Genomic DNA, 13464 nt, shown 5'->3' with positions numbered 1-13464 from the left:
CCAGCTACTTGGGAGGCTGAGGCAGAAGAATCCCTTGAACCTGGGAGACAGAGGTTGCAGTGAGCTGAGATCACACCACTGCACTCCAGCCTGGGCAACAGAACAAGACTCCGTCTCAAAAAAAATAAACAAGGATGGGCGTGGTAGCTCACGCCTGTAATCCCAGCACTTTGGGAGGCCGAGGCGGGCAGATCACCTGAGGTCAGGAGTTCGAGACCAGCCTGACCAACATGGAGAAACCCCATCTCTACTAAAAATACAAAATAAGCCAGGCGTGGTGGCACATGCCTGTAATCCCAGCTACTAGGGAGGCTAAGGCAGGAGAATCACTTGAACCTGAGAGGCGGAGGTTGCAGTGAGCTGAGATCACACCATTGCACTCCAGCCTGGGCAACAAGAGTGACGCTCTGTCTCAAAATAAACAAACAAACAAACAAACAAATAAATATATAAATTACCCACTCTGGTATTTTGCTATAGTAGTACAAAATAGACTAAGACACCATCCTTCCTGCTCATACACCTAATTCGTGATCCTACAAAGATAACATTTAACAAAAAATTTAAACCATGTACAGTGTCCAGTTTCAAGAATAGGAATTAGAATATAACACTAACATTTATTCAACAACATTTTGTCCAGTCAGAGACTGGAGAACAGCGTTCATGGGAGTTGGGGGTGGGGAGGTGGAATATGTCTTCATCTAACATTTATGTTACCTTGAACCTTTATATCCACTGAGATCTTTGTCCATATCCAGCTCAGGAGTAGATTCAATGATTGCTTGAACTTCTGACTTCTCTTCATTTTCAGCAGAGCCTTAAAAAAGGACATGATGAAATAAACAATACATATATTACATAGTACCCCAATATAAAAATCCTGTCGTTTTTACAGTTGTGAAGGTATCATTTGAACATTTTTAAAAAATGTACAAGACTGGGTTTTAGGAAATACAGCATTATACAATATATCATATATTCAGTTAACAGTTCATATAAAAAACTAATATGCAACCAAAGACAGTTTTCCTTTGTGTTTTGTGGAACACAGAGTGCAATGTATCTAAGGCCCTGCTTTCATTCTTATTTAAAAGATGGAAGTTAAAGAAACTAAAGACAAAGACTAAACTAAGACAGGGGACAGAAAAGAACTGTCCTCCTGTCTTTTAGGCTCTGTGACCTCCTGGCCCCCAACTCCTGGCCCCAATAGTTTCTCTCCAAGACTAATCAAACATTACCTCTTTTAAGCACTGAATACAATTAAGTACAGTCTTATCTCAGTATCCATGGGGGATTGGTTCCAGAACCCACAATACCAAAATCTATGGATGTTCAGGTCCTTTATATAAAATGGCATTAATTGTATTTGCATATAACTTATCAATATCCTCCCATATACTTTAAATCATCTCTAGATTACTTACAATACCTAATACAATGTAAATGCTATGTAAATAATTGTCATACTGTACTGTTTAGGTGATAGTAAGAAGAAAGTATGTACATGTTTAGTACAGGCACAGCTATCTTTTTTTTTTTTCCCAAATATTTTCAATCTACAGATGCAGAATCACAGATACAGAGGGCCAACTATATCCGCCTATGTTATAAATACAAAGCAGGCAACACCCGCAAAGATACCCACATTATCTGGGTTTACTGAATACTTTCCTAGTAAGTAAAGAACTAGGGTCACTCACCAGTAGATACATTTCTAGTTTCTTGGGCTACCTGTACTTCAATGTGTTTGCTTATCTCTGATTTATTTGGCGCATCTGTAACCTTCACAAATCCTTCATTTTCTTCCTTTAAGGGAGTATCAGTAGGAATTGTTGCCACATCTGAATTAGCTGTTGATGCTGGAGTGGTAGCTTTAGATCCGCCTTGGCTAACATCAGAAAGCTCATCCTACAAATAAAAATAATTTAAAATAAATTTACTCTAAACCACATTAAATGGGTTAAGAAATAAATCTACCAAAGAAAGTTCTATTGTTTTGTGTTTTCTTTTTTTTCAAAATAAAGGCAATAAAGAGCCACTGATTACCAATAAGTAATCTCTCTAGACCCTCTGCAAATAATTGGGAAATATTTAAGTAAATTATATTTTTTCAGATGAGATTTTTCTAAACAGAAAATTTGAAAATAGAAGAATTATTAGCAATAAAACTATACATTAATGTCAACATCATTCTTAATGGCAATTGCAATATTGTACAATCACTTGCTAATAAAGACCTACTTTAGAACATTTAGAACATATGGTCTGTAATAGCTGCTCTAAAACAGAAGTAGAATAAGCAAATTCTTAATCTCGGGGTATCTTTGTAAAGTGTGGTATTAAAATATCCTGCATCTAAAGCATGTGAAGTGCTTAAAGTGCTTGTTAAAATGCGATGGCTCACACCTGTAATACCAGCACTGCGGGAGGCCGAGGCGGGCAGATCACGAGGTCAGGAGTTTGAGACAGCCTGGCCAACACAGGTGAAACCTCGTCTCTACTAAAAATACAAAAATTAGCCGGGCGTGGTGGCAGGCACCTGTAATCCCAGCTACTTGGGAGGCTGAGGCAGGAGAATCGCTTGAATCCGGGAGGCAGAGGTTGCAGTGAGCCAAGATCACGCCACTGCACTCCCGTCTCAGCGACAGAGCTAGACTCCATCTCAAAAAAAAAAAAAAAAAAGCAGGGGGAGGGGGCAGATTTCAGCCATGCACATGCCTGTAATTCCAGCTGAGGTGGGAGGTTGCCTTAAGCCCAACAAGACCCTATCTTTTGAAAAAAAAGAAAAGAGGAGGGAGTAGAGAGGAGTAGACAGAGTCTAAGTCCAACTCCAGACTTAATGCACCAAACTTTGGGCAGTGAGAATAGGTCATCTATATTTTAACAAGCAATCCAGGTGAGTTACATACTCACTGAAATTTGATTACTATTATAGGATCTACAGATAGGTTTCAAGAGGTATACGCAAATTGAAATTGTATGCAAAAATTTGTGTACAATGTATTTTTCTGGGAAAAGAATTATAGCTTTTATCAGATATTCAAAGGGGTTTGCAGCTCCAAAATAATTATAAACAACTGTCCAGTGGCTATCAAGAACGAAGCAGTTCTTTTGGAGCACCCAGGTTTTAAGAAAAGAGAAACTGACAAAAAGTTTACAGCCACCACCACTAATTATGATAATAATAATAATAATAGGCCGGGTGCAGTGGCTTATATCTGTAATCCCAGCACTTTGGAAGGCCGAGGCAGGCGGATCTCCTGAGATCAGGAGTTCAAGACCAGCCTGACCAACATGGAGAAACCCTGTCTCTACTAAAAATACAAAAAATTAGTCGGGCGTGGCAGCACATGCCTGCAATTTCAGCTACTCGGGAGACTGAGGTGGGAGAACTGCCTGAACCCAGGAGGTAGAGGTTGCGGTGAGCCCAGATCACACCATTGCACTCCAGCCTGGGCAACAAGAGCAAAACTCTGTCTCAAAAAAAAAAAATTAATAAAAATAAGGATTAGGGTAAATTAAGTGAATTTATCATCCACTAAATGTATGACCTTCGGTAAGTTATGTATCCTTTCTAAACCTTTGTTTTATAATCTGTACAATAGAGATAATAGTATCTACTTCTTAAGATTCTTATTAAGTTATTCTACATTATGGCTTAGCAATGTATTTCACACATACTAAGAATTTAAAATATTAACTATTATAATAGTAACTATTCGTACAATTATAAATACATAATTATATTTTTTATAATTTATATTTATAATATTTTAATTATAAATTATATATTTTATATAGATAATTCCCTTAAGGGAGTATCAGTAGGAATTATTGCCACATCGATTTAGCTATTGATACTGAAGCGGTAGCTTTAGATCCACCCTGGCTAACATCAGAAAGTTCAACCTACAAATAAAAGTAATTTAGAAGAAATTTTAATTGAGTAATTTATTCTAAAGTACTTTAAAAATGGGTTAAGAAATAAACTTAGGCCGGGCGCGGTGGCTCAAGCCTGTAATCCCAGCACTTTGGGAGGCCGAGACGGGCGGATCACAAGGTCAGGAGCTCGAGACCATCCTGGCTAACACAGTGAAACCCCGTCTCTACTAAAAAATACAAAAAACTAGCCGGGCGAGGTGGTGGGCGCCTGTAGTCCCAGCTACTCGGGAGGCTGAGGCAGGAGAATGGCGTAAAAACCCGGGAGGCGGAACTTGCAATGAGCTGAGATCCGGCCACTGCACTCCAGCCTGGGTGACACAGCAAGACTCCGTCTCAAAAAAAAAAAAAAGAAATAAACTTGTCTGGAGAAAGTTATAATTTTTTTAAGAGGTAATAAAGAGTCACCGATTATCAATAAATAATCTCTCTAGCTCCTCTGCAAATAACTGGGAAATATTTAAGTAAATCGTATTTTTCCAGACATACACGAGATTTTTCTCTTTTTTCCTAAGACAGAGCCTCACTCTGTCACCCAGGCTGGAGTGCAGTGGCATAATCTCAGCTCACTGCAACCTCCACCTCCCAGGTTCAAGCCATTCTCATGCCTCAGTCCCCTGAGCACCTATGATTACAGGCGTTTGTCACCATGCCCCACTAATTTTTTGTATTTTCCGTAGAGATGGGGTTTTGCCACACTGCTTAGGCTGGTCTCAAATACCTGGCCTCAAGTGATCCGCTGGCCTCGGCCTCCCAAAGTGCTTGGATTACAGGCGTGAGCCATTGTGCCCGGCCGATTTTTCTAAATGGCAAATTTGAAAATAAGATATGAAAGGCATTAGCAGCCAGCCTTGGTGGCTCATGCCTAAAATCCCAACACTTTGGGAGGCCCAGGCAGGCAGATCACCTGAGGTCAGGAGTTCGAGACCAGCCTGGCCAACATGGCGAAACCTCATATCTACTAAAAATACGAAAATTAGGCCTGGTGGCAGGTGTCTGTAATCCCAGCTACCGGGGAGGCAGAGGTTGCAGTGAGCCAAGATCGCGCCACTGCACTCCAGCCTGGGGAATAGAGCGAGACTCTCTCCAAAAAAGGAAAAGCATTAGCAATAAAATTACACACTGATGTCAACATCATTTTAATGGCAGTTGCAATACTGTACCACTATTAATTACAGTATATTGTACATATTAATTATAATAAATTGTACAATATATTTGACACAATATAACATAAAAATAAAATAGTATACCCATGTTTAAGAGTACAATACTTCGGCCAGGCGTGGTGGCTCACGCCTGTAATCCCAGCACTTTGGGAGGCCGAGGCAGACAGATCACCTGAGGTCAGGAGTTCGAGACCAGCCTGGCCAACATGGAGAAACCCCTTCTCTACTAAACATACAAAAATTAGCTGGGCCTGGTGGCACACGTCTGTAATCCCAGCTATTGGGGAGGCTGAGGCAGGAGAATCACTTGAACCCAGGAGGCAGAGATCGCAGTGAGCCAAGATTGCACCATTGCACTCCAGCCTGGGTGACAAGAGTAAGACTCCGTCTCAAAAAAAAAAAAAAAAAAAAGAGTACTTCTTACTTGCATACTTCAGGCATGCCTGTAATCCCAGCTACTTTGGAGGCTGAGGCACAAGAAGTGCTTGAATGGCCTGGGCAACATAGCAAGATCCCACCACATAAAACAATAATAATGTATTGTACATTTAAAATTTTTCGGCCGGGCGTGGTGGCTCAAGCCTGTAATCCCAGCACTTTGGGAGGCCGAGACGGGTGGATCACGAGGTCAGGAGATCGAGACCATCCTGGCTAACACGATGAAACCCCATCTCTACTAAAAAATACAAAAAAAAAAAAAACTAGCCGGGCGAAGTGGCGGGCGCCTGTAGTCCCAGCTACTCGGGAGGCTGAGGCAGGAGAATGGCGTGAACCCGGGAGGCGGAGCTTGCAGTGAGCCGAGATCCGGCCACTGCACTCCAGCCTGGGCGACAGAGCGAGACTCCGTCTCAAAAAAAAAAAAAAAAAAAAAATTTTTAGAAGGTAGATCTCACATTAAATGTTCTTACTACAACACAATAAAAAAGGCTGAGGCAGGAGAATCGCTTGAACCCGTGAGGCAGAGGTTTCAGTGAGCTGAGATTGCACCACTGAACTCCAGTTTGGGCGACAGAGCGAGACTTCATCTCAAAAAAAAAAAAAAAAAATTAGCCAGGTGCAGTGGCTCACGCCTGTAATCCCAGCACTTTGGTAGGCCAAGACGGGTGGATTAGTTGAGGTCAGGAGTTCTAGACCAGCTTGGCCAACACGTGGAAGCCCTGTCTCTATTAAAAATAAAAAAATTAGCCAGGCATGGTGACACATGCCAGTAATCCCAGGTACTCGGGAGGCCGAGAAGCAGAAGACTCACTTGAACCCAGGAGGCGGAGGTTGCAGTGAGTCAAGATTGCGCCACTGTACTCCAGCCTGATGAAAGGGCAAGACTCCGTCTCAAAAAAAAAAAAAAAAAAAAAATTGCTAACTATTTTCTTTAACTGGTAACTGGCACCCAATATAAGAGTATCTGATAGAAACGTACTAATTCCAGCAAATTCATTTGTTTGCATTCGAGTCAAAAAGGCTGACAGTATTTAAAACAAACAAACAAACAAAAAAAACCTGACAGTATTTAATACCTCTGGAGCCAAAGAGGCTGATAGTGCAAACAACTACAAGTCCCTCCGAGCACCATTTGCATTGTCTTTGCTTTCATATATACTCTATTAAAAAATAAGTAGTATTTGGCTGTGCATGGTGGGCTCATGCCCGTAATCCCAGCACTTTGAGAGGTTGAGGTGGGCATATCACCTGAGCCCACGAGTTTGAGAACAGCCTGGGAAACCTGGTGAAACACTGTCTCTACTAAAAATGCCAAAAATTAGCCCAGCATGGTGGTGCATGCCTGTAGTCCCAGCTATGAGGAAGGCTAAGGCATAAGAATTGCTTGAATCCAGGAGGCAGAGGCTGCAGTGAACTGAGATTGAGCCCATGTTATCATGTACATGAATTCCCATTCTTTAAAGGTTTCAAATGTAACACACATTAAAAAATATAAAATAAACAGTTTGTATTTCTGATAAACAGTGTTGATGAAAACACTTAAAACCGATTAAGACTACGGATTCAGAAAGCCCTAGAGAATACTGAGTTCATCTATACGAGCAAGTGATATGCCTTTGAAACTGTGTCAAAAATAAATACTTTGAGGTCAATCTTGGAATTGTCATTTACCTCTTAAATACAGAGAAATTATTTCTTCTTCCTCCTTATTATTCCAGTCTCCCACTCCCCACAAAAGGCAGGTTATTTTCACCTTAGAAAAAATTGTACTTAGTAATTTAAAAGTTCACAACATAAAAAGTATGGCAAAGGCCCACTTTGCAAATTCACCTGTGGATCTGGGGGCATGCAATAAAATAACCAGGAGACAGTCTAGATATCATAGGGTGAAAAGAAAAAAACAAAAAGAAAGAAAATAACCAGGAGAGAGCTGAACCTAAAACAGGAAAGGGACCTGATACCTCAGCAATCCCAAGGTTTCAGGCTACAAGGAAGTGGTTAATCAGGATCTACTTAGAAGAAAATTATGTTTTAAATTTATCCTAGGCTATCCAAATAACATGAGATTTGCTTATACGTAACTTACTTCCCTTTTATATTTACCATATAAAAATATTTTACACTCTTTAAAATAGCTCACTGTGTGGGCCATACTTCTGACAACTAGATCCCAGAGATACAGCATGAGAGCTGAGAAGCTCTGATTTTAGGGGGTGAGCCATTTTCTTTTTCTTTTCTTTTCTTTTGAGATGGAGTTTCGCTCGTTGCCCAGGCTGTAGTGCAATGGCGCAATCTCGACTCACCACAACCTCTGCCTCGTGGGTTCAAGTGATTCTCCTGCTTCAGCCTCCCGAGTAGCTGGGATTACAGGCACGCACCACCACGCCCAGCTAATTTTGTATTTTTAATAGAGACAGGGTTTCTCCATGTTGGTCAGGCTGGTCTCGAACTCCCGACCTCAGGTGATCCACCTGCCTCAGCCTCCCAAAGTGCTGGGTTTACAGATGTGAGCCACTGTGCCCAGCCGGGAAACCATTTTTGAAAGAGGCCTTTCTTCTTGGTATCCCAGGTAGTGGTGACATCAACTTTCTAAGATTAGCAGAAAAGCACTTAGATGGGAAATCGGACACAGCATTTGGCCAGAGGTACAATATTCTTGTATTATACCTCACTAACTGCCTCCAACTAAAGATAGAATGAGGCTAAGCACAGTGGCTCATGTGTGTAATCACAGCCCTTTGGTAGGCCAAGGGATCACTTGAGGCCAGGAGTTCGAGATCAGCCTGGCCAACATGGTGAATCCTCGTCTCTACTAAAAATACAAAAATTAGCTGGGCATAGTGGCATATGCCCATAGTCCCAGCTACCTGGGCAGCTGAGGCACGAGAATCACTTGAATCCAGAAGGGGGTGGAGGTTGCAGTGAGCCAAGATCATACCACTGCACCCAGCCTGGGCAACAGAGCAAAACCTTTTTTCCAAAAAAAAAAAAAAAAATCATCAACGTGTTAAAAATTAAAATATACTTTTGGTCAACAGTACGCTCACAAGATAATACAATCATGTGCCATATCTGCATAATGACATTTTGGTCAATAATAGACAGCATACAGCATATATGGTGGTGGTCCCATGAGATTAAAATGAAGCTGAAAAATTCATGTTGCCCACTGATGTTGCAACTGCCATAATATCCCAGTGCAATGCACGAGGGTGTTAACAAAACTACTACACTGCCAGGTGTATAAAAGTATAGCACATACAATTCTATACCATACATAATACTTGATAAACAATTATGTTACTGGTTTATGTATTTACTACAATTTTCATTGTTATTTTAAAGTATACTTCTCCTTCTACTTAAAAATAATAATAAAGTTAACTATAAAACAGCCTCAGGTGGGTGCCGCAGAAGTAACCTAGAATAAGGCATTGTCATCATAGGAGGCGACAGCTCCGTGTGTGTCACTGCCCCTGAAAATTTTCCAGTGGGACAAGATGTGGAGGTGGAAGATACTGACATTGATGATCCTGACCTCGTGTAGGCCAAGGCTAATAATATGTGTGTGTTTTGGTTTTTGACAGAAAAGTTTAAAAAGCAAATAGACAAAAGCTTACAGAATAAAGACATAAAGAAAATATTTTCATAGAGCTATACAATGTGTTTGTGTTTTAAGCTAAACATTATTACAAAAAAGTCAAAATGGTAAAAAAAATTTTTAAAGTTTATAAAGTAAATAAGTTACAGTAAGCTAAGGTTAATTTATTATTGAAGAAAAAAATTAATGTAGTATAGTTTAAGTGGACAGCATTTTATAAAGTCTGCAATAATGTCCAGTAATGCTCTAGGCTTTCATATTCACTCACTGCTCACTCACTGACTCACCAAGAGCAATTTGCAGTCCTGCAAACTCCATCCATGGTAAGTGCCCTATAGAGGTACACCATTTTAAATATTTCATATTTTTTTTGTATTGTATGTTTTCTATGTTTAGGTACACAAAATACTTACCATTGTGTTACAACTGCCTACAGTATTCAGTACGTGCTGTACAGGTTGCAGCCTAAGAGCAACAGGCCATACCATATAGTTTAGGTGTGTAGTAAGCTATACCGTCTAGGTTTGTGTAAATTCACTCTGTGATGTTCCTACAACAAAATCACGTAACTACGCATTTCTCAGAATGTATCTCTGTTGTTAAGCGACACATGACTATGCATGCAAACAAGGGAAAATTCTTAAGAGGTCCTAACTGAAAAGCATTTATTACGAATCATTCAACATAAAGTTCCAGGGGAGTTGCATGCTGTTATTTCACACTCAATCTGTGGCTTCTTGAGACTGCAAATTCCTATTTTACATTAGACTTTACAGGTCACATGCCAGGTTGTGCTGTTTTGGCTAATACTCTTGACTGCAAATGACCACTGGCCTATCAAATCCTATTGTCTGACATCATTAAGATATCTTTTTCAATGGCATGAGTGGTGTCAAACATGGAGACTTACAAAGTTGTCAAGTCTCTTTCTAACATACTTATTTTATAGCCCCATTTCCCCCTTTAGAGCCTTTAGGGAACTGCCACATCGTAGGTGTACATGTCACTAGAGAATGTTCACAAAAAGCTAGTACAAGATTTGGAAGTACATATAAAACAATGGCATGTCCGTGCATATTTAAATTGTGCTTTGAAAAAAAATAGATGTAATACAAATGGCCAAGAAGCATATACAATGATGATCAACACCACTAATTATTGGAGAAATGCAAATCAAAACCACAATGAGTTATCATCACCTGGCCCCCATCAGGATGACTACTATCAAGAAAAAGAGGATATGAATACATTAGACATTTGTGCATAGTGGGTAGGATTGTAAAATGATGCAACCACTCTGGAAAACAGTAAGAAAGTTCCTAAAAACATTAAAAATAGAACTACCATATTGTCCAGCAATCTCACTTCCGGGTATATATTCATAAAAGAATTATTCATAACAGCCATAAGGTGAAACCAACCCAAATGTCTATTAACAAATAAATAAACAAAACGTGGTGTACACATACAATCAAATACTACTCAGCCTTAAAAAGGAAGGGAATTCTGTCACATGCTATAACATGAATGAACCTTGAGGACATTACGCTAAATGAAATAAGCCAGCCTCAAAAAGACAAATACTACATGATTCTATTTATGTGCAGTATTTAATATGTGACATAGAATTCATAGAAACAGAAAGTAAAATGGTAGTTTCCAGGGGCCAGAGGAGTTGGAAAGGAAGTTATTATTTAATAAGTGTAGAGTTTTAGATTTGCAAGATGAAAAAGCTCTGGTGCTGTTTTACAATAATATGAATATACATAACACTATTGAACTGTATACTTACACTATCGAACTATATACTTAAAAATGGTTAAAATGGTCATTTGTTTTTCTCCCTGTAGAGACCACATCAGAGCTCATAAGATGGTAATTTTTACGTGTTTTTACCACACACACAAAATAAATGTCATTACTTTTAGTTTTACTTGAGATACTGCAGTAAAAGCAATCTAGTCTTTGTGCCCTTTTCTTATGGGTTTTAGATATAAGGCTAAAAATCTATAAGCTCTTCAAAATATTTTCATTTGTTCCATTTACCAAATGCACCATGTGCTTAGTGCTATATAGAATATATATGTCATGTATTATCTGGCTTTGCAGCATAACTATTTTCTAACAGACTATAAACGATGTTTACAACTAGAAAAAACAAATTATCCCATTCGGTTCAACTTATAGACACTACATGCCAGTGTAGTGTTTTCCTGAGTAGCCTAACTTCTGAAATAAGCTATATAAAGGCAAGCAACTCTGTTATGTAAGTCTGTCTCTTATATTTGAGGATTTTAAGCAAAATGAAAATAAAGACAAAATTACAAACAAGCAATTAGCCCCACATAGGATCCCTCACTATCAACACAATTATAATTTTAGACCTACATTTCTTTCTCCCCAAGTAAAAGTAAGTCTCTAAAGCATTGGTTCTTAAAATTCTTTTTATTTACAGCTATGTGACATAAAAAAGTTACAAAATGGTGCGTACATGCATTCTTCTGGAGAGTTTAAAATAATTTGGTTCCTAAGAGTCTGTGACCCAAAGGAAACACTAAAAACCTTAACTCTAGATACTCACATTTTGGTCAAATCCATCTAAGTGTAAATAGAATGGTAGCTTCAAGAGAATTCAAATTATTAAAGGAAAGGTATGAATGTCCTAACACTGAGTATATTTCGAAGGAACAGGATACTTTTGCACTGTTGATGCTAGAGGGCTTCCATGAACCCAGGTCAACCCCTGACCTAGCACGTAAGAGAAAGTCACAGATATCTTGGTATCCCCAGTGCCCAGCATATCAAGCCTGACACGTAGCAGGCTATTTTTCTTTCTTTTTTTTTTTTGAGATGGAGTCTCGCTGTGTTGCCCAGGCTGGAGAGCAGTGGCACCACCTTAGCTCACTGCAACCTCCACCTCCTTGGTTCAAGCAATTCTCTTGCCTCAGCCTCCTGAGTAGCTGGGATTACAGGCGTCTGCCACCACGCTCGGCTAATTTTTGTATTTTTAGTAGAGACAAGGTTTCATCATATTGGCCAGGCTGGTCTTGAACTCCTGATCAAGTGATCCACCTGCCTCGGTCTCCCAGAGTGTTTGGGATTTCAGGCATGAGCCACCGCGCCTGGTCTGTAGTAGGCTCTTAACAGATGTTTGATGAATAAAGCTGGATGGTGCCCTGACTGGAGATGAAGAACTCTATCAAACTAAGGAAGCAGTCCACGGTAAGATGACACACTAGGCCACATCCAGGACACATACAAGTTATAAACATTATGCCCTAAGGAAGGTATTTCTGGAAAGTATACCATTACATAGAGCCGGATAAATGGAAACAGGTTGAATTTCACAGAATTTACTTATATTTTCTTTCCTTTATTTAAAAATGCTTACTTTGGGGAAGGAATAAATTACAGATTACAGTAAAGCCCTGACAACCACTATAGTGGAAATAGTTTTATATTTCAGTGAATTACAACAATAGTCTTCCAAACTGAGCATCTGATGTATTGAGAATAGCAGTTGAGGAAGTAATCAATAGTTAATCACTTTAGTGTACTTTTTGCAAAATGTTAAGAAGCACCATTCTCACCTCCTGTTCTACAGCCTTCTGAGGTTCAGGACTATTGCTGACCTAGGAAGAGGGAAGATTATAAAAGAGAAAAAAATTACGTGTTTACTAGGTTTTAACATAGCTGTATCTTTGGCTTGTACTATCTCCCAGGATACAAGATTCATCTATTATCTACTGTGTTTAAAATGAGGGCTTGGAGGCTTTGTTTTCTTTTGACTTAAGCTGACTTTAACACTCTAGTTGAAGTAATATCATGGTTCAGAAGCCACCACTTGGATCAACGTCTTATCGACATGCAGCTCATTATTTAACCTTTTTTTTCTACTTCCACTACCTTATGAAATCTTCTTGATGTTTATTCCAGTCCAGTCCCTTTAACTATTTAACATACCAATATTCCAGTGCAGCATACTCAGAAATGTTTATCACACCTCCTTCGATCATTTCTGAATTAGTTAGATAACACTAATGATCAAAAGATCACCAAAATCCAAATCCTTTTTCTTTTTTTTTGAGATAGGGTCTCACTCCTGTCGCCCAGGCTGGAGTGCAGTGACAGGATCACGGCTCACTGCAGCCTCAACTTCGCAGGGTTCAGGTGATTCTCCCACCTCAGCCTCCCAAGTAGCTGGGACTACAGGTGTACCCCACCATGCCTAGATAAATTGTTGTATTTTTAGTAGAGATTTGGTCGCGCCTTGTTGCCCAGGCCGGTCTCGAAATCCTAAGCTCAAGTGATCCA

General features: G+C 39.6%; 1 protein-coding gene across 7 annotated transcripts in view; it reads right to left on the bottom strand.

The window, feature by feature from the left end:
- The window catches only part of SPAG9 (sperm associated antigen 9), a 161974-nt gene that overhangs the window by 57344 nt on the left and 91166 nt on the right, over window positions 1–13464 (bottom strand). For 5 of the 7 annotated variants that reach the window (XM_025361328.1, XM_025361329.1, XM_025361330.1 and 2 more), the window contains 2 exons: window positions 1704–1911; window positions 721–820 (listed from right to left, as the gene is read on the bottom strand). In XM_025361328.1, coding sequence (XP_025217113.1) covers window positions 721–820; window positions 1704–1911 — 308 coding nt within the window. Of the gene's footprint in view, window positions 1–720; window positions 821–1703; window positions 1912–12740; window positions 12783–13464 lie in introns of all 7 variants that reach the window. The other 2 variants (XM_025361326.1, XM_025361327.1) reach the window with 1 other exon arrangement.

Source organism: Theropithecus gelada, chromosome 16 (assembly GCF_003255815.1).
Source record: "Theropithecus gelada isolate Dixy chromosome 16, Tgel_1.0, whole genome shotgun sequence".
NCBI classification, from domain to species: Eukaryota; Metazoa; Chordata; class Mammalia; order Primates; family Cercopithecidae; genus Theropithecus; species Theropithecus gelada.
The sequence above is the reverse complement of the archived record's forward strand: the minus strand, read 5'-3'. Positions and strand labels throughout refer to the sequence as shown.